Below are 26,703 nucleotides of genomic sequence, written 5' to 3' on the forward strand. Positions count from 1 at the left end.
AAATGTATCAAGGAACCCCATCACTGGAAACCTGGCTACCTGGTGCCATTGTAGAATATGGCATTAGTTTGGAAGTACCTCTTGGCACCTTGCAGGCCAGTGCAGGCCACAGTAGCTTCTCCTACATCATTGGAAAGGGAGAGGCGAGAGGAGATGGGTGGGTTCTCACTGCAAAATCCCACTCAATCCTACACACTTTGATCAGGGAAAAGCAAGATCAATGCAATAGGTTACGTAGCACAAACTGTACTTAAAGAAAGGGTACATACTTTTACTATTCCTGGTTCTATTTTGAATATCTAACATGAGAGAAAGTATCTTGATTTCTCAGCTCCTATAATGCACCGGAAAAAAATGCTTTTAAATGCCTCAAATCGTGACTAAGTGATTGAAGCAAAACTTTTTAATTGTTCATCCTTTAGTATCACTCCATGACTCTTACATAAAACTGCAATTACTGAATGCAACGTGGGCTCGACTAATGGCTTGCATCTCTTTGTATATGAAGAGTCGTGCAGAGGCTTTTCTGAATCGGCACTTAATATATTTGTTCTAAGATCGGTTTGTATTTTTTTGAACAGCCCATTGTGAGGGCGAAAGAAGGCCACAGATGCACTTGAGTACCGCAGGTTTTACATCCTGTCACTTAGCCTCTGTGTTGTGTCGTGTGTTGCCTGTAGTGCTGTCGGGTCACGAGCGGGAAACAGGAGCACCCTTAACGGGCTCACTTGATGGACACAAAGTGTGTTTTTCGATGAGCGCATTCGGTGGTAAACTAAGCTTGTGCTGGGAGCCATCCAGGGTTCACCACGAGAGTGACCGACCCCACCCAGAGTTCTGTTACGGTGCAGTGGGTTGCCGAAGGCAGGCGTGCAAGCTCACATGATTGTCTAATGGCAATTTGGGTACCAGATAAAGTACATTTTCAAATGCTATATTATATAACAATATTCACTTATAGAGGCTTAAAGTATTCCTGAAACTCAACTCTGAGGAAGATAATCTTAATGTAATCTGATGGGGGGCTATCTTTTGCTATGTATTTTTTGGATACTTCTGGAAGCAGGCATCATTATAAACACACATTTGACTGCAGCATGGCTGACGAAGGGAGGTTCCTCTGCAGAGGAAGGTCTGGGTATTCTGCACAGGAGAGTATAGGTTAGGTTCTGTGGAGCAGCATCCCTACAGGATGGTTTTGGGCAATTTCAGAACCAGCCGAGGAAATCCCAGCGGAAACTGAGGAGATAAAGTTCAGCTTTCGAGTGGAAATGGGAGAATTTCAGATTTCTCTGTTGTTTAGCTCAGGGAAAACCAACTATATCTTTGTTCTTTCATATTTTCTTTAATTAGTAGGTTTTTGCACCCAAATGTGTTTTAGGCGGTTGATTTACACATATTTTTTAGTTTTTAAAAGCTACACACAGCAAGCAGCTCAACCACAATCACAGTGCCCAAAGCACATTATGTGTGTCTGTGTCCTCATGTATGTGAGTGTGTGTGTGTGTGTGTGTGTGTGTGTGTGTGTGTGTGTGTGTGTGTGTGTGTGTGTGTGTGTGTGTGTGTGTGTGTGTGTGTGTGTGTAAATGCGTGTGTCTGCATGCATATGTTTGTGTCTGCATGCATGTCTATGCATGTGTGTGTATGCGTGAACGCGCAAATCTGACCTTTACAGTAACAGAAATGATTTGCAAAAACTTTATAACTCTTCCCTGCAGTGAACATAACACGTTAGTCCTTCTGACTGAGCAGCTCATTATGCTCCTCTTCTACCCACGGACCTTGCCTTCTTACCACCCTCGCATCGCATTCATACAACGCAGCCCTACGTGACACTGCATGACGACAGCATCGCACTACCCACCTCAACAATGCTCACCTTTACAAAAAAGCTTTACTCTTCTATAAAGAAAATGTAATCTTGAGGGTATCAATCACCCGCTGCAGAGCGCGTTCCTTTGTGCCGGTGTATTCCCTCGGGACGCTCACGCAGGAACAGGTTACGGAGACGCCGGTCAGAGGGCAGCACGAGCCCGGCTCTCAAAGGCTTCGTCAAGTGCTGGAGTACACTTCACCACGGAGCGACACACGAATGGCCGCTCGGGATCTCACCTTCGGTGAGACTGGTCTCTCTGGCCACTGGTTGAATGACGGCAGCACTCTGCAACTTTTACATGGCAATGAATCATGTCTTGCAAAAGTTGACTGCCTCTGCCTTGTTTTCAGGGCAAAGCAGTGGGTGCGTTTCCTTGGTAAATTACATACTTTTACCAGTCCTTTAATCCTTTTAAATTATGTTGAATCATCCTGTTGGCCCTTCTGGACCTGATCAATGATGAACGAGGGATTGCTGTTCACATGCTGGTTAACTTCATGTTCTGCAGAAGGGAAGTGAAGACGTTTGGAAATGCAATAGCTTCTGGCCAATAGTTCATGTGTTCATGGCACTAGCATTCAATATCCTCGCTCAAGGCTTCAGCGGAAGGCTTTTGTAGAGGTGGCGGTGCTGGAGAATGGAACTCATACATTAGACCGCAGTGTCACGGTAGAAGGATGGACTGCATTTATTTAGCGCCTTTCTAACCAATGGCCACTCAAAGCAGCTTAACACTCCCCCATTCATTCACACAATCACACACCGTCCCGTCCAATAACCATGCAAGGAAACAGCCGGCCCATCGGGAGCAGTTAGGGATAGGGCTCTTGCTCAGGGGCACCCTGACACTCTAGTTTTAGCTAGGAGGAACCAGGGATCGGACTAGCAACCTTCTGATTGCTAGTCCAGCCTCTCTACCTCATGAGCTACTGCCGCCCAGTTAAATGGCGGGGAAATTGCTTCAACCCAGCTGAACGACCACTGAACACATTTAGAGAGCGGCACGATTGCCCATAGTGGTTGGATCCGTCGAGTTTTTAGTGTTTTGTTTTTTTGTAAAGTCACAGGTTATGATGCCCTTCCAAAATCCGGCTGGGGGGAGACATTATTCCTCGCGTGTCCATTGGCTTATCACAGAATACATTTTTTAAAGTTGAGTTCAATCCGTATCCCTTCTGAACGAGGCGGAGAGCTGAGGACAGGGGCAGCAGGGGGGAAGGGACTCAGCTGCTCCCCAGTGTGAATTCCCGCTCACTCTTTCTGTCTTTTAATTGGCTCACAGATTTAGCAGTGGAAAGGCCACAGAAACGAACCACATTTAATAAGTAATGATGCTTTACATCATTTATCTGTACAGAATGTATTACGTAGCTTACTGCCCTGTTAGGCATTGGAGACACACCACCGCAAAAAACATTTTAGGATGCATCTTAAGGGCTCTGTTAAATTTTTTAAATGTACTATACCTTGAATAAACTTAATTTCATGTCTTTTACAATAAAGCCAGGTTAAGGCAATTACAATTATGGTTCTTGTACCATGGAAGGTGAAGTTTAATTTTCAATGCATCGTCACACATTTCAACAATACAATTGTTCCAGAATCCAAGTACTGAAACTATAATTGACCATGTTACAACATACATAAAACAACATGTGACTGAAGAAAATATGGTAGCATTGCATAAGGATGGGAGCCTAGCAGCTGGTAACATAAATCATGACAACCAAAATATGCTTGTAAGTAGGTAAGTGGTTGAGAAAATGCAGGCCAATGGCTCTCTTTATCATTTCACTGTCACATCAACACAAGATATTTTTGAACTCGATGTGTGAAGCGTGCAAGCCAAGCTGACTTGTTTCTTTTGAGTGTTTCCCAGCATGCTTTATTTTCCACGTTACACACACATGCACAGGCACGCACGCACACACACACACACAAGCAAACAGACACACACAAACACAAACCCACACACATACAAACATACAGAAGCACGCACACACACACGCACATGCACACACACACACACACACACACACACACACACACACACACACACACACACACACACTACTCTCACTTGATCTCTTGCCTTGTATGTTCTGTTATTTGCCCAGATTTTGATTTTGTAGTTCACGAAATTGCTTTTTCCCCCCCTCCCTCATAAATATGCTGCACAATATTTCCTCAATTGCTATCGCAGTCGTTTCAGAGACGTATAGAAAGTTCTCTCTCCACTGAGCCCCATCTGCAACAGCAATCGAGGAGAGACCATTTGAAACTATTCGAATTCTGCCAGATTCTTGCATTTACTAGAATGACCCTGAAATGCTGGACACAGAGTCAATATGGCTTAAAACGTGCAAGTTGATGGTTTTGTTACCATTGCCTGCACAGAATTGTGTATATTAGTTAAAAACAGCATTGGGTTTGCAGTTAGAGTCCTTCTAAAGCCAAACGACTGTACCAACGTAGACATTACGAAGATTTCATCATATGCTTTGACATTCTAATGTTGACATTACCCCCATGAAAAAAACGTTGTCCTGTTATATCGAATCAGTCCTCATATTCTCCTTGGTCAGCTAGTACGGGTCACTTACCCTCTCGAATAGAAACAGATTGCAGTGTAATGTCAAAGTGTGCGGCAGAAATTCAAGGCAAGTCCTTGAATCACAGTCCTAATTTGTTCAAGGTTAGGTCTTTGAAGAAGGCCCAGTCCTGAGCCACTCCTGGAGTAGCTGGGAGGAATGTCATTTGGAGGAGTGTCATATTCCTCATCATGCCCACAGATACAATCTGCCAAAGTGTTGGACAATGCACTTAAAAACAAATTTGTCCTTCATTTGGCCTTTTTTATTAAGGTTATTAAGGTCAACGTTATTTTAATATTGTACTTATTGTTCATTGTTTGTCTGATGGCGGTCAATGCCGGATGTAAAACCATTTTCCCCTCAGGGATAATCTTAAATCCCTATATGCCATTAAAGCACACCCATATAGTGCTAATAATGCACAGGCTGTTATTTGATTAAGCCATCCCATGCAGTGATAATCTTCCCAGCAATAATCAATTACAGTTATGCAAGGCTGTCAGAAATGCATATTTAATAAACGATTTGCTGTAAATCCATTTTTAATTAAATTAAATTTAGATTGAGTTAATTGGAGACATTGAAAATGGTAGCATGGTTCTTTCCTTATTTATTTTAAAGTCTCCGTGGGGGTCCTTCTCTTTGTAATGTATTGTTCTGCAGAACACCTGCTGGCCGAGGATGGTTAGAAAACAAATGCAACCTGTTTTTGTGGCTTCTAGTTCCTTCCAGTGAAGTGGTAAATTTGACCCTTTGGGACTGAATGTTATTGACTGTCCAAAGGGCGTAAAAGGATGTGTTGTCCTCCAGCCCCACCAACATGGGGGGAAAAGGCTAAGCAAGTTCCTATCTATCTACAATTACAACGAGTGCTTTGACAAAACTAATACAAAGGATGCTTTAAAGGTCGCAAATAATGCCAAACCAACGCAATGTCACCTCGTCATCACAGGCCTGCCAGAGCTCCCAGCGCAACAGTAAGTCCACCTGATGTCTGCTACAAACATTACCTAACAACAGCTAGAGCTACCTAGCATCCTTTCCTAACAGCAGCTAGAGCTACCTAGCAACATTTTCTACAGCAGCTAGTGCTACCTAGCAAAATTACCTAACAGCAGCTAGAGCTACCTAGCAATATTCCTGAGAGCAGTTAGAGCTACCTTGCAACATTTCCTACAGCAGCTTAAGCTACCTAGCAACAATTCCTAAAAGAATTTGGAGCTTACTCGCAACATTTATAACAGCAGCTAGTAACATAACATAGCCACATTTCCTACCTAGCAAGCTTAAGATAACTAGCAACTTTTCTAAACATGAGCTAGCGTTGTGTGGCACAATCTGCATCATATATTGGTCATATCCGACAATGTGTGGGCAGACTGCAAGCAATTGTCCTAAATTATGAACAGGTCAGTGTACTGTTTTGTATTCTATCGTTTCACTATTGGCCAACAAACAAAACAACAGCAATAACACACAATGCCACTTCGAACATTCTGAATGAACTGTAACGCAATGTGTTTATCGTAGCATATGATTGCAGATAGACAAGATAAACAGAGTGAATCCTTAACGTCTGCGTAGATTCATCATCTTCTGCTTCAATCCCATTTGATTTGTTTATTTTTAATGACCTGAATCTGAGAGGCGTACGACCGGTTCATCAGCTTGTTGACTCGAGGGCTGATCTTGTTTGCTGATTTGCAGGCATTTTGAGAAGATGCTGTTCATGTCCTACTGGCAATGGCCAACCCCTGGTTGTTTTTATTAAAGTCTTCGAGGAGGAGAACCGTGAGTTTCGGACTCCTGCGACTAATCACTGCTTTGCTGGGAGATGGTGTGTGTTAATGATAGCCCATTCATCTTGCATAGCCACTAAACAGGCTAAATTTGTTACATCAAACAAAAAAAAAACACCTCTCAAAGGACTTGTGCTTTTTTGGCCTTGCTTACTAATTATGCTCGGGGTGAACTCCAACATCGGTTAATGAAAACAGAGCGCTTTGTGCACTTGGCGTAAGCAGCTCTGAATGGGACACGTGCGTTCTGCTTCGGTTCTGACCGTGTGTGTGTGTGTGTGTGTGTGTGTGTGTGTGTGTGTGTGTGTGTGTGTGTGTGTGTGTGTGTGTGTGTGTGTGTGTGTGTGTGTGTGTGTGTGTGTGTGTGTGTGTGTGTGTGTGTGTGTGCGTGCGTGTGTGTGTTTGTGGATGTGTGTCACAGCATGTTCTTTCCATCGCCTTTGTTAGGAACCCGAACTGCGCTGGCACCGTTCTCCGTTTCAACTTTTCCACTGATTCCATTCTAATTAGCATCAGCGATTTATTGCCAAAAGTGCTCTTGAATGCGTTACTAGAATAATTGATTAAGGGACGTGGAAGAGCCACCTATCCAAATGGTCACAGGTTAAATGAATTGAGTGAAGATAGAGGCCAGGTAAAGGGACATACGGTTACCACTAGAATCATCCCATAGTTCGTCTAACATGAAACATCCTTATGATGCACTGTTCCATATATATTCTTTGATGAGGGAAAAAAATAGTTTTTTTAGAGAGAGAGGGGGGCGGGGGAGGGGAAGAGAGAGAGAGAGAGAGAGAGAGAGAGAGAGAGAGAGAGAGAGAGAGAGAGAGAGAGAGAGAGAGAGAGAGAGAGAGAGAGAGAGAGAGAGAGAGAGAGAGAGAGAGTCAAAGGGAGCGAGAGACAGTCAGAGAGAGCAGAGATGAAACAAGAGAACCTATGAATGTATGGAGATGTATCGAAACACACTTTAGACCTTCAGCAGGATGTTTAGATTGGCGTGTGCTACGACTCCTCCCCTGTTTGAGGATGTGGCTGGGACCAGCGAGGGAGAAGGAGAAGGACACTCTAGTGTTAGCCATATTGATTTGTATTTGTGTTTGTGTACAATGGAGGACTCTGTGTAAGAACGTACAGGCGGCCCAATAGCAGAGAGTTCAGCCGAGGTTCAAGGTTCTCAAAGGAAACAGGATTCCCTACTGTCTGTCCCGAGATTTAGCAAGTTCATTTGTGAATCCTGTGTGTGTCTGTGTGTGTATGGGGTGGTGGGTGTGGGTGATTTATGGGTGTGTGTGTGTGTGTGTGTGTGTGTGTGTGTGTGTGTGTGTGTGTGTGTGTGTGTGTGTGTGTGTGTGTGTGTGTGTGTGTGTGTGTGTGTGTGTGTGTGTGTGTGATTTATGAGTACGTGCATAGTGTGCGTGTGTATTTGTGTGTGTGTGTGTGTGTGTGATTTATGAGTTAGGTGTGTGTGTGTGTGTGTGTGTGTGTGTGTGTGTGTGTGTGTGTGTGTGTGTGTGTGTGTGTGTGTGTGTGTGTGTGTGTGTGTGTGTGTGTGTGTGTGATCGAGTTAGTGCAAAGTGTGTGATCCCAGAGCCTGGATGACTAGGCTGTCAGAGCTGCAGCCAGATACTGCAGGGATGTGATGTGCTCACCAAACATTCTCACATTATTATAAAGGGGAAATATGTTTGTCTGTATGTGTGTGTGTGTGTGTGTGTTGGGGGGGGGGAAGGGGTCATAAAAATATTAGGATTTAAGTATATTGCTGTGTGTGTGTGTGTGTTTGTGTTCAAACAAATATTAGGATTTTAGTATATGGCTGTTAGCGTTTGTGTGTTTGTGCTCATCCTTAGTGTGTGTGTGTGTGTGTGTTTGTGCATGTTTGTGTGTGTGTGTCTGTGTGTGTGTCCATACAAATATTAGGATTTAAGTACCTTTTGCTTGTGCGCATCCTCAGTGGGTGTGTGCCTGTGTGTGTTTTTATTATAACCTCTCAAAGAGCATAATTACGACCCTACAAAACAAATATATTCTTTACTTCTTTCATGTTCTTTGTCCGTTCAGCCGATTCCATTTCCTGAGGTGTGTACACCGTCCCTCTGCTGTATGTAATGACCAGAACCTCCTCTGACGAGCTTAACTAGGACGGTATTCATCATATCTGATGAATTCCCCATCCTACGGGGCGGCGGTAGCTCACGAGGTAAAGTGGGTTGGCTGGTAACCGCAAGGTTGCTAGTTCTAGCTGAGTGCCGAGGTGTCCCTGAGCAAGGCATCTAACCCTAGCTGCTCCCATCAAGCTGGCTGTCACATTGTTGACGTCTGTGTGTGAAAGTGTGCATGAATGGGTGAACGTTGTGCAATATTGTAAAGTGCTTAGGACTAAAGTGTGACATAAATGCAGTCCCTTTATTATATGTTCTGGTTGAGTTGTTCACCAGCCATCTCTAGTCACAATATCCCTCACCTCATTGCCATCACACTACAGCTCACCCCCTACAACTGAACTGGATGAAGTGTACTGTAGTCGTTGAGCAGACATTTATTATTGATACATGAGTTTGTCGGGGTTTGGCATCTTGCTCTCAGGGAAGTCAACAGGTGGTCTGCGGACATTGGGATTCAAACCCGTCAACTCCGTTTGACCGCTGTGGTTCCCTCATTCGGCCCTCAATTGTGTTTCTGTAACACAGTATGTTGAACTAGGGAAGAGCCTACGCAATTAGGGGTATTTCAACTGGAACCTCTGTCCATGCAACGGTCTCCACAGCCGTTTGAGGAGGCCGTGTCCCTCAGGCTAACTGGGATAATGATGAGTTAAGGTTGGTGAAAACTGGAGCATGCAGCGACCCTGATCAAAGGACCACTAAGGGCCGAACTCAACCTTGGGTGGTGAAGCCACAGTGAAGGCAACATAATGTTAAAGCACTTTGCTTTGAAACATGAAATCCTTCAACGCAAATGAGTCAAACCGTGCTGGGCACTCGAGTGAATTGGGGTTGAAAAATCCTTCACAACAAGGTAATGTCGGCTGACAATCAGACCGCTCCATTTTCTTTCTTTCTCTTTTATCCCGTTACACGGGGTAAGGTAAGTACACAAGACGATTCTGGAAGATTGTCGTGGTTTCATTGTTATCGGTTTGTTGAAGCCTTGGTCTTTCTCGGAATGAGGTCAAGGAACCAGTCCTCCATACAAGGTAACATTTTATTAATCAGATTTTCTTGAATGACCATCGTGCCCCTGGGAGAGGCCCTGTGTATGAAAATAGAAATATGAGTGTGAGCTCATAGGAGCAAGTGGCTGCCCTTTGTGGCAGAGTACAGCCCTTGGTCACATTTTGTCCAAGGTGATGTACACTGGAATCATTGCGTGTGATCGTGGCTGATTACCTTCGCCCCCTGAGTCTACGCTGGGAGCAGGTCTGAGACCAGCTTGTCAGGACACTGCCAAACAGATCTAACACCTAATACACACTGTCTGCTAAACAATAGGGACACATGCCGTTTCCGTTTAATTACTGGCTAATTTGCTGACTCTTAAAACCAGTTAAGGCCAGTTCAACGGTGGTTTGAATTTCTCCCCCTAGCATATAACGTAAAGGTCAAACTTATTAACCTTAATTGACATTTTGACTAAAGGATTGGAAATATACTCATACAGTACAACAGCGATGTTTGTGAACTGAACAAGCAGTATAGGACGCCCTATTCTGGTGCTCCTGAGATATCCATAATTTGGTCCAACAAGCGTGTACAAAAACACAAATTCTACCCACGACGTGGCTGTCCCCACTGGAAAAGTTTTGTAGTTGGTTGAGGAAAAGGATGGATAGAATAGAAAACATAATGAACACACGCTTCTGGACTAAAATGCTACAGAATGAGCCCATGATGTCATGACGCAACATGTATGCGGCTGTAAACGTCTGTTTACATCTACTTCAAGTCATGCAAAGGGAAGAATACATTTGGCATCACTTTCACAGGGATTTACTCGATAAACTTTAACTGAGGGATCTTTTTCAGGGAGCGCTGACTGAAATGATAATGTGTCATTAGAGCCTGAAAATGTCACGTCAAAGGCCTGACGCATCCGTTAGCAAGACAGAGCCAATACTTAGTCACCATTGCAGCGACACTCCTGCATGGACGTCCCCTCTCTGCTGCAGAATATCGGCTAAGTGCGATGACATTTATTTATAAACAGCTCCTGTGCTCCTGACAGCCTCCTCAGTCCTCGTCTCACTGTGCTGCCGGCTGATGGCTCATTTTCCACACGGATGTCTAATCTCCAACACCAAAGCGTGGAGAAAGCATTAAATCATACCAGAGATCAGCGGCTGTCATAAATAAAGACAATTGGCCACGCTTTGAACGTGATCCAAGCACCTCCCGTTTCCTACCTCCTTCCCAACTCCCCGTGCAGGCAGTCGTTATTAATTAATGATACATGGCTGTGTGTGTCTGTGTGTCCTTGTTTGTCGGCCAATGTTGTTAACTTATTTACTGAGATTCACAAGGTATCAGACATGAAGACTATAAATAACTTTATCCTGGAACATTTTTCTAGGGCAAGTGAAATTTTGCGTTGACGGGCTGCATGTGTTGCTGAAGAGAAGCTGCTGATTGGTTCTGCCAGGAGTGTGTGATTGGCTGTGTGTTTGTGTTTGATTCAGCCCCCCCATCGGTTATCTGATCGGAGAGAGAGGCTCGGAGAGTTTGATGGAAACGCGTACGCTTGGTTTGGTTTGTTCAAAGATTTTACAAAAACGCAATATTGCTTTCAGGAATTTCTCGTTCAAATTAAAATAAACTATGTTGGGGTTTTCCCTACGAGAAGGATGGGTTCGCAAAGCGCTATCTTTTGAAAAAAAGTATGTTTTGTGAATTGAACTTCAAAAGGAACGGAAAGCTCTGTTTGCACGGAGTGAAATCATATTTCTCACATATTAACTTCACTTCACTTTCCGTAACAAAATATTGTGTTGGGGAGGTTTGATGTTAATTTAAAAAAATAATTATTTTATATTGGATGGTTGATTCGACTATAGAATTGCTCAGATGTATCAATTTAGTGAGGCGTTCAGATATTTGATATAGTGTTGATAGTCATTAAAATATGAAATATCATTTCTCACGTTGGTTGGGAAATCCAAAGAATTAATATCACTGCCACTGGATTTAATCTAAAATGCATATCAAGATGCATATTCTTTGATGTTCTTTTTACAATATGAACTTCAAACACTCGAAGAGGAATGAAAGGGTCTTTTTTTTTCACACATGAAATGGACCATTTTAATGGTATTATTCCGTCACAAACATATTTCCACTCTGGGCAACGCTGGCAGTTGGAAGCGAGCCTATTCAACAACAAGGCCGCTTCCATGAGGTTGTGTCACTGCATGCATGAATTGTGCCCACTGTCCGCACACATTCCTCTCAGGAGGGATATACACCCTGACCACATAGACAATACATTAGGCCTGTGTTGTGTGTGTCCACTGGGCCTTGTGAGGGAAAACTTTCCTATGGGGAAAACTGAGGACGGATCACCTTGGGGGGATACTTTTCCCCCACAAGCCCCATCCTATGGTCGGATGCTGGAATGCCTTGCGCGGCTTTGTGCTGTGATTGCTACCGTTAGTATTATTCTAGCTCTCTGAAGCATTCACTGCTGCTATCCCGTTGTGACCCTGTTGAAAACCACTTATACCTCATTGTTGGCTAGCTTTATGCTCGCTGTCTTTAACATTCACCACCGCTATCCCGTTGTGACTGTCGTAATTGTAAACATTCGTTGAAGTGTTGTTGTGCATGTTATGTCGTTGTACACATGTGTAAAAAGAATGAGTGAAGGCATTAATGACTGCATCAAAGAGCTACTTAACGCTGAAGTCATGCGCAAGGACCCCAGACTGGTAATTGAAATAGCAAATGAGTGGCACAGCATGGAACCTGCCAATCATTGGATTGTTGGGATGACTCTTGTTCTTTGGGAATCCACTCGTGAGCATAGCTTCACGTTGAAGGGAAAGTGAATTGCCTTTACGGTTGGGGTGATTCGGGGACACTGATGTCGTCAGATCTCCAATCCTCAATAATACAACAGATGATTTTCAACTGATCGGTGACACTATGGGCCCTATCTTGCATCCGGCGCAATTTACTTTCTACACTGGCGCATGTTTCGTTGCTAGTTTGTAACTGGCGCAGAGCGTTCTTTTCCCTCCACTGCCATGAGTCGGTAAATAAGGGAATGATCTTGTGCCCCAAGGGGCGGTTCGGCGAAAGGAGGAGGCGTGTTCTGGCGCAACCGTTCCCTGGTGCTATTTTGCAGTTTCAGAAAACAATTGCGCAAACCCCGTACAGCAAACACATATTTTCTTGACCCAGACATCGTGTACAAGCCCATAACTTTTAGGATTGATGAGTATCCATTGATGAGGCCCAAAGTCCGGATTTGTATCGAACATGTTATGCTAACGACAGTGTGTCAAAGTTCATTGAATTGTTTTGTCTTGATCACCATGGTTATGGTTGGCTAAAACAAATTACATTTAGAGCATGACTGTGAAATCACGATGCGAAAAATTTGTTCTCGTATTCATGTGTTCCTTATGATCACTCCGCAACTTGTGCAAATGTTTTAGTAAGTGTGACTGAATTAATTAAAGTTCTGCTTTAATGCAGTCAGACGGGTGTCAGAAGTCAATCAGATTTCCCCTTATTTGTAGTTCCTAATTAATTTTTGTTATGTCCGGGTAGTTGAAAGGCATTAATGTGGTTCCTGAAGCAAAACCAGCAAGCAGCTCTAGTCGGCATTGTGTTCATTTGCATTTATGCTTGAATCGAGCTGCTTGAGTAAAGTCTGAGTCAGTACAGTAGCCACCGTGTTACAGTGGAATAAATTACAGTCGAGCTCCCTTATCCACCAGTAGCAACGATACTGGGGAGTGGTTTCAGCTGTACAGTCATATAATATGCTATATTTAATGTATTATAGTATGTTAAGAGAACACTATTCTTGGCTTTGTTCATAGTTCTTTATAGTAAATATGTGTCTATGTATATGTGGTTCCAATAGAAACCATTTTCCTTCAAACGTTGGTAGTCGTAACTGATGTTTATTTTTCATGAATAATGGTAATAGAAACATCGATGGAGTGCAGAGTTTCCCCGTTGATCTGGCTGTTCCATGCCAGCGCGTTCCATTCACGTTCTTTCTTCCGTTATTATTGCCTTACCAACAATATTGTTTGCCGGTACCTGGAAATAGCCAATTGATTCGCATCATCGATTCAATAACAAATAGCCATTTCTAAACTCATCCGATTGATTCACAATCTCGGTAACAAACACACAACGATATCATGCTGGCAAAGGTATCTGTAGCTGTAATTTAAGGCGAGGTTGAACGGTTGTGATCACCGTGAGTTAAGAAATGATGTTTTACCTTAACGACACATCATTCAAACTCAAACTCTGTTGCTGTACTCTCCACTCCCTGGTGCATTGCCTAGCAACACCACCGCCCCTACATGGACCATTGAATCGCTAATCAAAATCACAACTCTTCTGCTCCGAGGAGCCAGGACGGTGGAATGAGCTCCCTCCTGCCGCTGCTGCTGGCACAATCATTACCTGTGTTCCGTGGGAGACTGAGCCCCCCATCTTCCGCTCGCACCTGGACCCTGCCTGCACAGACCCCTCTTGTCCCTAACGACCCCAAACCATCACACGCACCGACCCTCACACACACACACACACACACACCACACCACACACACACACACACACACACACACACACACACACACACACCACACACACCACAGACACACAAGTAGCCACATAATGCTGTGGCTATCACAAACACACACACAAATGCACACACTCACAACACAGGACACACACATACATGCACAAACATACACATATGCATACGCTCACACACACACACACACACACTCTTACGCACACAAACACACTCAAGCAGGGCCGTCGGACTGCGGGGACAAAGGGGACAGTTGTGGGGGGGCCCAAGGCAGAGGGGGGGCCCATGACCAAAAAACAAAAAAAAAATTATTTTACTTCTTCTTTTTAACTCCCACCCCCCCCCCCCCCCCCCCCCCCCCCCCCCCCCCCCCCCCCCCCCCCCCCCCCCCCCCCCCCCCCCCCCCACCTGTCGCAGGGGGGCCCATCAGTACCTATAGTATAGGGGCCCAGGATTTGGTGCTACGGCCCTGCACTCAAGCACACACAGACGGGCACAAACACTAATACAAGCACACACACACACACACACACACACACACACACACGCACACACACACACACACACACACACACACAAAATCAGGCCTCTGTGTGAAGCCTTACAATGTAAAATGAGTTTGAGTGCTGATGACAAACGTGTTTATCGTAATTGCTTTGGAATCACGGTTGTAATGTAATGCACAGGAAAAATAACAAACCACACATGTAGAAATGAGGTACCGAATTAGGGCCTTGCATAAGCAAGATGTGACCACTGATAGCCAAACATGTTGGCATAGCAAACCATTAAGCATAGCTAATGGTTCATGATGAGATTTCTCGGAAAAGCTAGGAGGTGAAATTGATTTTTATCTCCTCACTTTTGTTTGGTGAGCCAATACATCAAAATACATTATAGGGCTACATAAAGTGGATTGTTTTTTGTTGTGAAACTGATTGTATTATATTAAATGGAACATTTCAAAATAAAGGAATATGATTTACAAGGCATCATGACGAGTATTTCCGTTCATGTTCGACCTTGTAGGAGGATAAATGAGAAAGTAAATATGGTTATTTTCCTGCTGCCTTTTTCAAGTATATAGTGCACTGTTTCCTATGGGCCATACATACCGCCAGATGGAGAACTAGGCTGTCCCACCAACCATAGCAACAAGCAGATCAAGTGACAAATACTTGTATTGAAAGTGTGATGCCACACATCTGGACAAAAAGGTGTGTTGGATTGGAATGGAAATGTTATCTAGCTGTTATACAGAAGGCAATGCAGGTTAAAATGAGCATTCTCTTTCTACCCTGAATCATGTATACAAATAAAATCTATGTAAAATCCAGGGGGTAAAAAAAAACATTAACTTATAAAATTAACTGATGCAACACATCAGTCGACAGACATTGAATCAAAGAAACCGGTCTCAAGGAATCAGGAAGGAAGGTACAGATTAGCAGTTTAAACTGAAATGGAAACATGAGGGGAGGAAGACAAACATTAAACCTTAACCTTAACCTTAACAACATCCTACATAGTCATGATCATTAAAGTTAAGTTATTCTTTATTGAATTATATTAATTATTCTATATACCATTCTATAAATGAGTCTTATATGTATATGGTCATAGAGGAAGAATATATACTGTATATAGGAGGATACATTTCTCCTGCCAATTCAAATAGAATGGACTCTTCAAGGTAGTCCAATCAACTCCGTCACCTACTGAATAAAAGCTGAATAAGTGTGTAAGTTTTGAAGCTTGCAAGACAGCTGTCACAAAGATGATTACCAAGCTTTTTCGTTATCTTCAGGTGGTCCATGTGCAAACATTGGCAGCTAGTATGATGGACAGGTTGTAACAAGTTCAGTCGAAATTTAACATATTCAATATTGGCTTATGAAGCAGACATGATGGATTTATATTGACACTTAGCATGTGTATTTACCTCTCTGATTAAAAGAATAAAGTATCTCCTTCCAGAGCTTTTTTTGTTTTTTTATGCGGCACAAAGTATTTTCTTACGATAGCTCATTATTTCGTGGGTTGTTTTTCTCGGGAAACATCTGGTCACCATGACTTTGATTGAGACAGCAGGCAAACCTCTCTACTGGCCTGTTGAATCAACACAATGTATTCTGATGTTCTCTACCTCCGTCTCTTCATTCCGCATCACCTCAACCTAACACAACGAAGATATCTCCCTGTCTTGCTTTCAACATCCACCGCAACCCTCAACCCTAACAACCACATATACTGTTCATCCTTGTTTCTATGACTGCAGTGTTGAAATTGGACCCCCTGCTTGCCTAATTAGTCATTTGAACATGAATAATGATCGGGCATGCGCACTCTCCCCAGTGCCCGTCAGACCAGAGACACCTTAACCGTCTCTGTAATATCAACTAAGCCCGGCAATATCCAGTGCAGGTCTGATTCCAACAATATCCACTGCAGGCCTGAGTCCAACAAAATCCACTGCAGGTGGATATCGTAGAAAGGCTGCCCAGGAAGCTACGATTATAATTGCACCAGAAATACATATTTGGTCTCTGAATAATAACGTTACAGAAACACCTCAGAGCTGGATAAAGAAAGCAAGTTATTTAGCGTGAGCGTGTAGACACAACCCTGCCGACGGCGGGCGTGTCAGCGCTGTGCCTTAACGTGTCGTGAAGGGATGTGCAAAACTCTGCAGGCTTGTCAGAAACTACATGTTTAGTTTCACCAAGTCCCTCTTGCCTTTTAACCTTTAGGAGGGAAGTAGAAGTCAAGTTGCTGGATGGTCGTTATGTTCCATGTGTCACATTGGCTTGGATTGCGTGCAAGCTTGTGAATCAATACTATAAGACCTCTGCTCTGACCACATCAGCAACAAAAAAAAGCGGCTTTTGTGTTTTCACATGGACCCCCGTACTGCTCTTTCGAAGACGGAAAAAGCTATGAATTCTTATTCCATCAGCCCTGGTTGATTTCCCCAAAGCAAAGGCATGGTTTCACGACCTGCGTGGATTGTTTGTTGTTTCCTGGTGCTTGGCAATAAGAGTCAAAAGTTAAATGTTAAATGACAAACATCCTCTAATGGGGGCTGGGGCGTCACAAGATTAGCAAACCTTCAACAAGCCACGGGGAGAAGGGCCTGAGGCACTGCTTTTGATTGTACTTTTGTAGTCTGACCTAAAAATGCATAGCAGGTATTTTTTTCGGAGGGGGGAGAGAGGATAAAATAATAGTTTTTTGGCGTGTTATTGCACTTAATCAGAACATTTTCCTCGGGCGACCAGAAGGAACTAATAACAAAGGAACATCAGCATGTGAGCTGTAACTGTGCTCTCCACATAGCTTACCTCTTGTTTTATTACAGCTCCTGCTCAGGCACACACACGTCTTCTATTTGTATCCTTTCTTCATGATTCGTTCAACGCTCTCTCTCTCTCTCTCTCTCTCTCTCTCTCTCTCTCTCTCTCTCTCTCTCTCTCTGATACCCTGCCTCTCTCCCCCTCTCTGTCCAGGCTGCTCCACGGTGCGTGGGTGGTGTTGTGGATGGATTGGAGGATGATGCTGGACTTCCCTGCGCCGGCGGAAGAGAATGCTCCTCTGCTCCTTCTGGTTCCTGCTGCTGTTCGCCGCCGGAGGCCTGGTGCTCTTCAGCCACCTGCAGGACCTGTCTGAGATGGTCCCGCAAGAGGCCCCAGGTCAGTCAGGCATGCACGCACAGACACACACAGGCACGCACACACGCAGACACATGCACGCACAAGCACACAAATAACGTCCAACACACACACCCACACGCACACATGCACAAACACCAAAACAGGCACAGAAATAGCCTCATACACACACACACACCACGCACAACATAAAGCAAACCCATATACACACATACAAAAAAGTGGTACCCAACCACATTTACACACAAGCACACAAATACGTACATATATACAAAAACACATATACCCAAACCTGCCTGAAAATGGCCTCCAACACACTCACAAACACAACTACACAGACAAACACAAACAAATACCCAAACACATAAATCAACATACACACACCACATGCCTATTCCAGGTAATAGTAGTAGCATTTACTCAGTGTGATATGTTTTTGACAAAAAGTCAGGTCAGTTTTGCGGACTGGATATACGGGCGTTTATAAGGAGGTTGTCAGCTCTGTGACGAGGTAGAGCCAAACACAAAAGAACCACAGAAACGGGTTTGAATGCCCTTCTTGGAAAACTTGACATTACACCCAGGGACAGAGTGGGGTGCAGGCAGCTGTGATTGGCAGGTATTTACCCGGGGTAAGGTGAACTACATCTGCCTCTGCTTCCTGCAGGAGATAAGTAGCAGCTCGACGCACACAGGGCATCCTTTGTCGCTCGGATCCCATTTCCTGCTGTCCTGGGAGGGAAGTCCTTTCCTTTGTACCTACTTCTGTGTTGTGTTGTGGGTATAAGCCGGCACACCATCTGTGGATAAGCTAGTCGATGCTCTACTCCAACCGCCATTTATGGATCTCCCGGGAAGACACTTTTCACACACACACACGCACGCACGCACGCACGCACGCCAGCACGCAACGCACGCACGCACGCACACGCACGCACGCACGCACGCACGCACGCACAGCACTGCACACACACACACACACACACACACACACACACCGCTGAAGAAACCACGCCACACATTCGAAGCATGTAAACTATAAAACGCGGTCGTTGCTGTTGATGTTGTCAGTTAAAGGGCGTTGAGGACGGCGGATCTTTCAGAAATGACCCTCGCGTCAACTCACCGCATGATTGGCTCCTCGCTGTGCGAGTGTCCCGCTGAGAGGCCGGGGCAATTGGTCAAGGACAGCAGCAACGCGACGGAGCCACAAGAGGTGTGTGTGTCGGGCGATGGGGGGTACAGGCCCCTGGGTGTCGAGAGGAGAGGGGGAGAGGGGGCCCCTCTACGGCGGTGGTGGTGGGTGGTGTTGATGGTGGTGGTGATGGTGATGGTGGTAAGGTGGGCTGGTGGGGGGTGTGTTCGATGCGGCAGAGTGGTGTAAGTCCTCGCGCTCATCAGGTATGAGCCGCGTGGTCAGGCCCCGGCGCCTCCAATAGTCTCTTACGCTGAGTGGGCGCTCGGACGGGGCCCAGCTGACGTGCCTGACTCCTCTGAGGGGCCCTCGTCTCTCAGAGCCGCAGAGCCAGATGGGCTCACGGTGCGAAGAACATCCAGGCTTACTGTTGACAAACACACGCACGTGTGCACGTGAGCACACTGAAAAACACACACGCATGTGCGACAACGTGCGCCGACGCGAGTACACGCACACACACACGTGCTGGCAGGCAATTATACTCATGCACATAAACACACACACATACATATACACATGTATACACACATACACGTTTGCATGCAAACACATACACGTATGCGTACACACACACACACATATATGCATACACACACCCACAGCCACAGTCACAAACGCACACACACACACACATACACACACACACACACACACACAAACACAGACACACTCACACACATACACACACAGACACACACACACACGCACACACACCACACACACACACACACACACACACACACACACACACACACACACACACACACCACACACATTCACATACAGATATGCAACCAGACACAAAGACCCACCCCCAGTAACACACACTGGCAAGAGCAGATGTAGATTTTTTAAGCTTGCATGCAAAGAACAAATACTACACCAACGTATACAAAAACACACACTGCTTTTTGCTCTGCGTTTTCCCTCTCACCATAGCTTCCTTCAGTAATACTTGAGTATAGAGCCCTCTTTGCTTGGCCACTGCATTGTATTTATCCATTTTTGTAGTACACCGAGAGTCAAAGTTTGGGAACCGCTGAACTGGGTTTTGTATTTGTCGGTTTCAAGGTTTCCTTTGCATCACTGTGTTTGCATAGCAACACGTTATGAGAGAGAGAGAGGGAGAGAGAGAGAGAGACAGAGAGAGACAGAAGAGAGACAGAGAGAGACAAGAGAGAGAGAGGGAGAGAGAGAGAGAGAGAGAGAGAGAGAGAGAGAGAGAGAGAGAGAGAGAGAGATGAGAGAGAGAGAGAGAGAGAGAGGAGAGCGCTGCAGTGCCACTGTCCTCCAGCCCCACGCACTAAGCAGCGAGCGAGTTTCTCGTCTCTTGCGCTCCGAGCGACGGAGCATCAGCCCTCGCCGTGCCTCAAATCTAACCGTGTTGAGCTCTAATACATTGGATGTCAGCCTTTATCTTCTTCTCCCTCCTTCTTCTCCTATTTATTTAGCCGGCGTGGCAGCCCGGAGCGCCATGTGATTTAGATAAAACATATCACCAACAGCCCCCTCTCCTCTCGCTCCTCTGCCCAGTAATTGTTTAAAGACAATTCGGAGAATCAAAAGCACTCCTCGGGGAGAGGGGGCTCCGCTGAGGAGTTAGCCGTTCAGATAAATTGTCTTTGAAAATGTACACCCCTGAGCATTTCTCCCGATGCGCAACTGTGAAGCCCCCACCGCCAGTGTTATAGGTGGAACTATTCCTCAGCCGGGTAAGACCACATGACCCTTAAATCACAAGCCACTGGTGATTGGTTTTAATGGAAGAGAAAGGTGCCACGGTTGTGTGGGGGTGTGTTGCGTCAGTGGAGGGCTTCTCCATTGAGGAGAGGGAAGTTCCTCCTTAACATTGTTGAGAATAAAAATGTAGATTGCCCAGACTACTGTAATGAATTAATGCCCTTAAATATGACTACTTTAATGCCTTTGAATATATAATGTTTGTTTCCCTGGGTATAAAGGGACATTAGCACCCCCTATCGCCTATTTACAATTACTTCAGGGAGGAAGGTCCTCCCTCAGGCCTCCGTTGAGTCCCATTCATTTCCCCGAAAGTACTGGCCGTTCCTGTTTGGATATTGTGGAGAGGTTGTGGAAAGGGTGAATGTTTCAGAGCATGATGTATTTTTAAAATGGCATCATTTTTGTTCTTAATAACAATTGTAACTGAAAATTAAACATAGCTTAAGGCCTGATTTGACTAATGGGCTTTGCATTCTTTCCTTCTGCCCCTTGTAGTCCATTTCAAAGACATGCAGCCCACCAGCTTTCAAATTACAGTGATGCCACTGGTGGCTTTGTATCAATTTTATTCACATAAACTATCCCTCCCTTCTATTTTGCAGTTCACCAAACACCCTGAAACAACTTGAGTCTCACATTCTTATGCCACTATACACCAACGGTATAAGCAGGCCAATGGCAACCAAGCGCGCAGTCCTTCCTCCCATCACTTTAAAAACCACCAGCCGCCGCTGGTGTGCGTGGGGGGGGGGTGGGGGGGGGGGGGGGGTGGGGTTTTGGTTTGAGGTGTGTGTGTGTGTGTGTGTGTGTGTCTGTGTGTGTGTGAGTGAGAGTGGGAAACTGAGAGCAATCAAGGTTTAAAGGACAGATAGACAAAGAGGGAATCAATGAAATTGTTTACTTTGTGTGCATTCTTGCCCTTAAATACCGTGAGGTCTTGAGAAATCTTCAGACCAGAGGTTTTCAGACTAAAATCACCGCTGTCATACTGTCTTACTGTGGCTTGACTCCCAAGTCCATAACCCTGTCATTATTTGTGACAAACCCAATCTATTAAAGAGAGACAGACAGACAGACAGACAGACAGACAGACAGACAGACAGACAGACAGACAGACAGACAGACAGACAGACAGACAGACAGAACCTAAAGACTTCAGAGGATTTAAAGTGATGACTCGCCCATTATTTCCCAGTACGTATGAATGTGAAACCATTTCCTTTATCTTTCTGACACAAACACCCATATCTCAAGAGTCTCTGCAGTTTTGCCCACACATGCAAGCGTTTTCACACATGTAGCAACATATGTCACACTGAATGTACATATGCATGTATTGCACAACAAATTTTACATTTATTATTCACTGTAAGGCTGCAGTGATACAAGTATACATTATGCGCCGCAGTGCAGAGAGATGTTGAAAGGTGTTCCTGCAGTCGTGTCTTCCCCCATATCATAACACTTTCATGAAAATCAATAAGATGGGCAGGATCATTCAATTCTAAAAATCAATTGTAATACCGTTCCTCCTGACTCTATTATGTGACTGGATTCGTGTTGCAGTGCAGATCTTCGCGGGGTGTCGATTCATAACAGATTGTGTTTCACAAAAAAAAGGGAAAAAAAGTGTTGAATCTATATCTATTACACAGTTATTGCTCCCTGACAGTAACATAGTTAGTGAAAGAAAAGATGCAGAAGTACAATTTTCGGCTGACTGGATATTCAAGTGCACGTTCCAGAGAGCCTGCTCTCACAGGGGCAGCATGTCCTGTAGGGTGACGTATACAGCCCAGTGTGTGTGTGTTTGCATACACATACAGCGCGAAATTGCAGCAGCAGCAATATTACGTATGCAAATGGTTATTAACACGAGAAAAAACCCATAGCAGGCCAACGGGGGGGGGGGGGGGGGTGGGGGGGGGGGGGGGGGGTACTTGGACTGTGAGCAGGAGTTACTGCAGTAATGGCCTGCAACCACTGGCCCCGGCTCACAGTAATAACCGCTCACTCTAAAGGGCAGGGCCGGCTGGTTTTAGTCTTTTTTTTTTTTCAGACGGCTTAATTTAAATGAATAAATAGATAAACAGAGTAGGAAATATAATGAGAGCTAGCCTCGGGAAACCCTGTCTGCAACAGCCTGCACCCCGGCCGCAGTCAGAGTCTGCCAGGAACCGGACCGCAGTGCATTATTCTGGAAGGTACAAATCTGATCCTCTGGTCAGAGGTCCGATAATCCCTTAAGCCCGGTCTGTTTGCAGAGTCTCTAATTTAGCCGCCTTTTAATGTGATTAAATGCCGCCGATGACCCCGCTAGGGCCGGCCGGGCAATTTTTTTCCAATCCTGACCCACCGGTGAATGTTTGCGGCTGGGGGGGGGGGGAAAGGAGATATTTTCACCTGCGTCTCCAAGCCCCGTCCACCGCACACAAAAAAGGGGTGGCCTCGAACAAAGCCTGCCTCTGTTGCCTGCATGGGCACTGCTCCCTCCATCGCTCCCCGGGGCACGGAGATCATTGAAATGCAATATTTGGCACACGCCGACTCCATCCGAGTGCTTTTGCGCAGCGGACCGCCGCTGCTCTCTGAAAACAAGGCGGTGATTGTTTCGCACCGGCGTCTGTGCAGCCACATACAGTGGCTTGATTAAAACGGTGCCCCGGTGCTCTTCTTAGCGTTCGGATCACACGCCTCGCACAACAGGGAACCACGGCAACCGCTGCTTCTGGAAAAAACCCTTCCCGCCGTCCGCACCTCTTCACCTCACGGGGAAATAACCCAGAGCAAATATTAGATTTGTTGTTTTGACCCCAGTTGCCCGTGTGACCCCTTATCCGTGTCCCTCCGAAGGCCGGCCCGGGTGAGGACGGAGCCGGTTTTAGCCGGCTCCACCTGATGCTGATGCGAAGGTCACTCTGTTTTCTATTAACATCCTGCGCCTGGGCTGACACACCAGTCGACTTGATCCCTTCATACTCACCGTCACTCCTCTTCTCCACATCTCCATTAACAGAATTAATTCTTTTCTTTAACGGACGTGAGAACGCAGCGGAGGGAATAATATTCCGGACTTGAGCTGCGCTCCTCCTCCCTCTGGTTCAGACTTCTGGAAGAGAGTGTAGCCCGTCGGTGTTGGATAACGGTGGAATAGGGCAGGCCACAAATCCTATTAGGAGCTAAAGCCGGGAAGAGTGTAAACCCTGAAACTATTCTTCACTGTTAAACTCAAAAAGAGCTGAGACGGTGTTTTGAGACGTTTATAATTAGAGAGAGAGAAAGGAGAGAAAGGAGCGAGAGGGCAGAGAGGAGAGGAGAGAGAGAGAAAGAGAGAGAGAGCGAGAGAGAGAGAAGAGAGAGAGAGAGAGAGAAGAGAGAGATGATGAGAGAGAGAGAGAGAGAGAGAAACAACCACAACAACAATCGTTCCTCTGAGGTAGGTATAGATGTGTTTTCCTGAGAAGACAAAGTTCAAAGCCATGATCCAGTGGAGGAGAGGGAATTGATAGAGAGAGAGAGAGAGAGAAGAGAGCGGAGAGAGAGAGAGAGAGAGATGAGAGAGAGAGAGAGAGAAGAGGTGGGTGGGGTGGGATAGGGTGGTGATGGGAAGCCTGTCAGGTTGCCCTTTCCCAATCATGCCACGCTGGGCCCGCACTACGGGCCCCGGGGGAGGGGGACTGGGACGTGGGCGCCAGGTGAATCTCAGAGGGGCCGATGTGTTTGAAGTCGCTGGTTGGGGTCGGCCCACGGCTCTGGAGGGGCGCCCGACGCCCCCGGTGTTGTGTCCCCGTGCTGAATCCCGCCATGGCCAACCCAGTACCACTGTGGTGTCACAGACACGCACGCAGATGCACGCACACAGACACGCACACAGATACACATGCAGACACGCATACAGACACACATACAGACAGACACACACATAGATACGCATACAGACACACATAATTACAAACACACAGACCCACATGCAGACATACACACACACACACACCCCGATACACCACACAGACAACACATATTGACACAGACACAAACACACCACCACACACACACACACACCACACAGAGACACAAATGCAGACATATATGCAGACACACACACAGACACACACATAGACGCACATACAGACACACACGCAGACACACACACAGCCAAATAGAGATACACATACACACATACAGACACACACACACAGACACACCTACAGATACACACACAGACAAACATACTGACACACATACACACACAGCATTATCATTCCGATAGCCGCTCCGCCATTGCAAACTAGAACACACGGAGTCCGTCTGTCTGCGTATGCATCCCTCCTGATGACATAGCTGGGCAACAGCCACAGTCCCCTGTGAGCCTTGAATCTACATTGTTTTAGGGGGGGTAATTAACACCTACAGGGAGGGTGATCCGAGTGGCGTGCCGCCTGGCCAGTAATGATTCCGGCCTCCTGGCTCCCTGTCAGCCCAGGCGTGGTCGCGGCCCATCACTGTCCAAGTCCATTTCCCTATCTGTCATCCCCCTAATGCTCATTCGTCTCTCTCTCAAGAGAGAATGAAGGGAGCCCTGTAGTGAACGCGTGTCCAAATGCTTTTAATGAGCCTGTCGGCACGGTAACATAATCAGCCTGTTCAAAGAGAGTCCAAATGTTTTGAGTGGGTACTTGCTTTTCCTAAGAGTTTTTAAAGACTGTTTGAAAGGACAAATTATAGAGGGTCTAAGGGTACATAACAGAAGGTAAATACAAGCGGTGGGATGTTGTCATGGCAAACAGAGGAGGTACCTGCAGAGGGGGTTGCATAAGGGTGAGTTTGTTACATAAGCAAGTTTGGTGTGTGTGTTTTCCGTTTTCTCATCAGACTTAGTGTTCCTGTCAGGGAGAGGTGCTGATATCGAGAGAGAGACGGAGAGAGACTGAGAGAAAGAGGGAGTGAGAGAGAGACGGTGATACAGACAGAGAGAGAGAGTTGGTGGTACAGAAAGAGAGACAGAGAGAGGCCGAGACAGAGAGAGGCCGAGACAGAGAGATGGTGATACAGAGAGAGACAGAGACAGAGGGAGAGAGATGGTGAGAGAGCAAGCTATTCCTGTTCAGTCCCGCGACACAGCCGAGATTCTTTTGGTCAGGAACACAGAACATCAGTGTGAGCTTTGCAGTCATCCTGGAGGTTTGAGAGAGACACTGAAGGGCAGTGCTTCAGACAGCCCTGGAATATCTATGTGAGCGGAGCACTAGCACCACTGTATGAGGAGACTCTCAGACGCCGGCACTAGCGATACAAGCAGTAGGAATAGTAGTAGCAGTAGCAGTAGTAGTTTAAATAGAACCACTGTATGAGGAGACTTTCTAAACATTGGCACTAGCAATGAATGTAGCAACAGTAGAGGTAATAATAGTAGTGGTAGTACTTGTGTTAGTACTCTGGGAGTAATAGTAGAAGAGCAGTATATGTGGTAGTAGTGGTAGTAATAGTAATAGTTGTGGTAGTAGTTTCAGTAGAAGCAGTAGAGGTAGTATTAGTATTATTAGTTGTAGTGGTAATAATTGTAATAATAGTAGTATTGGTACGGTAGTAGTGGTAGTAGAAGTAGAGGTAGTGGTAGTAATATAATTAGTAGTTGAAGAAGTAGTCGTAGTATTAGTAGTAGTAATAGTAGTAGTTGTAGAAGTACTAAAAGGATATATTTTTTTTTTTTATTTGATTCAATTTATTTCAGACGTATCAGAAATGCAAAAAACAAAATGAAAGGCATGAAAATACGACAAACAAAAATGATGTTTAAATTATTTCAAAAAAGAAAACAAATCACATATATTGATATGATATGCCTGAAAAGGAGTAGGAAGAAGTATAAACTTATTTAAACCTACCCCTTTTTCACAGCTCAAAAATTATATTTATTATATTAGTTTCTTGTGTTCCTTGTAATCTCTATACAATCTATCTATACAATTGGCGATACTATATTTGATATTTACAATTCATACATATATACAACTTGATATGCTATGAATTTTTATAATATATCTAGTTA

At 45.2% G+C, this 26,703-nt stretch overlaps 1 protein-coding gene across 1 annotated transcript in view; it reads left to right on the forward strand.

The window, feature by feature from the left end:
* Window positions 1-5,214: 5,214 nt before the first annotated feature.
* chst8 (carbohydrate (N-acetylgalactosamine 4-0) sulfotransferase 8) overlaps window positions 5,215-26,703 on the forward strand; it is a 128,899-nt gene continuing 107,410 nt past the window's right edge. Inside the window, exons 1-2 of the mRNA XM_030377063.1 lie at window positions 5,215-5,447; window positions 17,552-17,734. Coding sequence (XP_030232923.1) covers window positions 17,629-17,734 — 106 coding nt within the window. The 5' untranslated portion in view covers window positions 5,215-5,447; window positions 17,552-17,628. The remainder of the gene's footprint in view (window positions 5,448-17,551; window positions 17,735-26,703) is intronic.

Source organism: Gadus morhua, chromosome 14, assembly GCF_902167405.1.
Source record: "Gadus morhua chromosome 14, gadMor3.0, whole genome shotgun sequence".
NCBI classification, from domain to species: Eukaryota; Metazoa; Chordata; class Actinopteri; order Gadiformes; family Gadidae; genus Gadus; species Gadus morhua.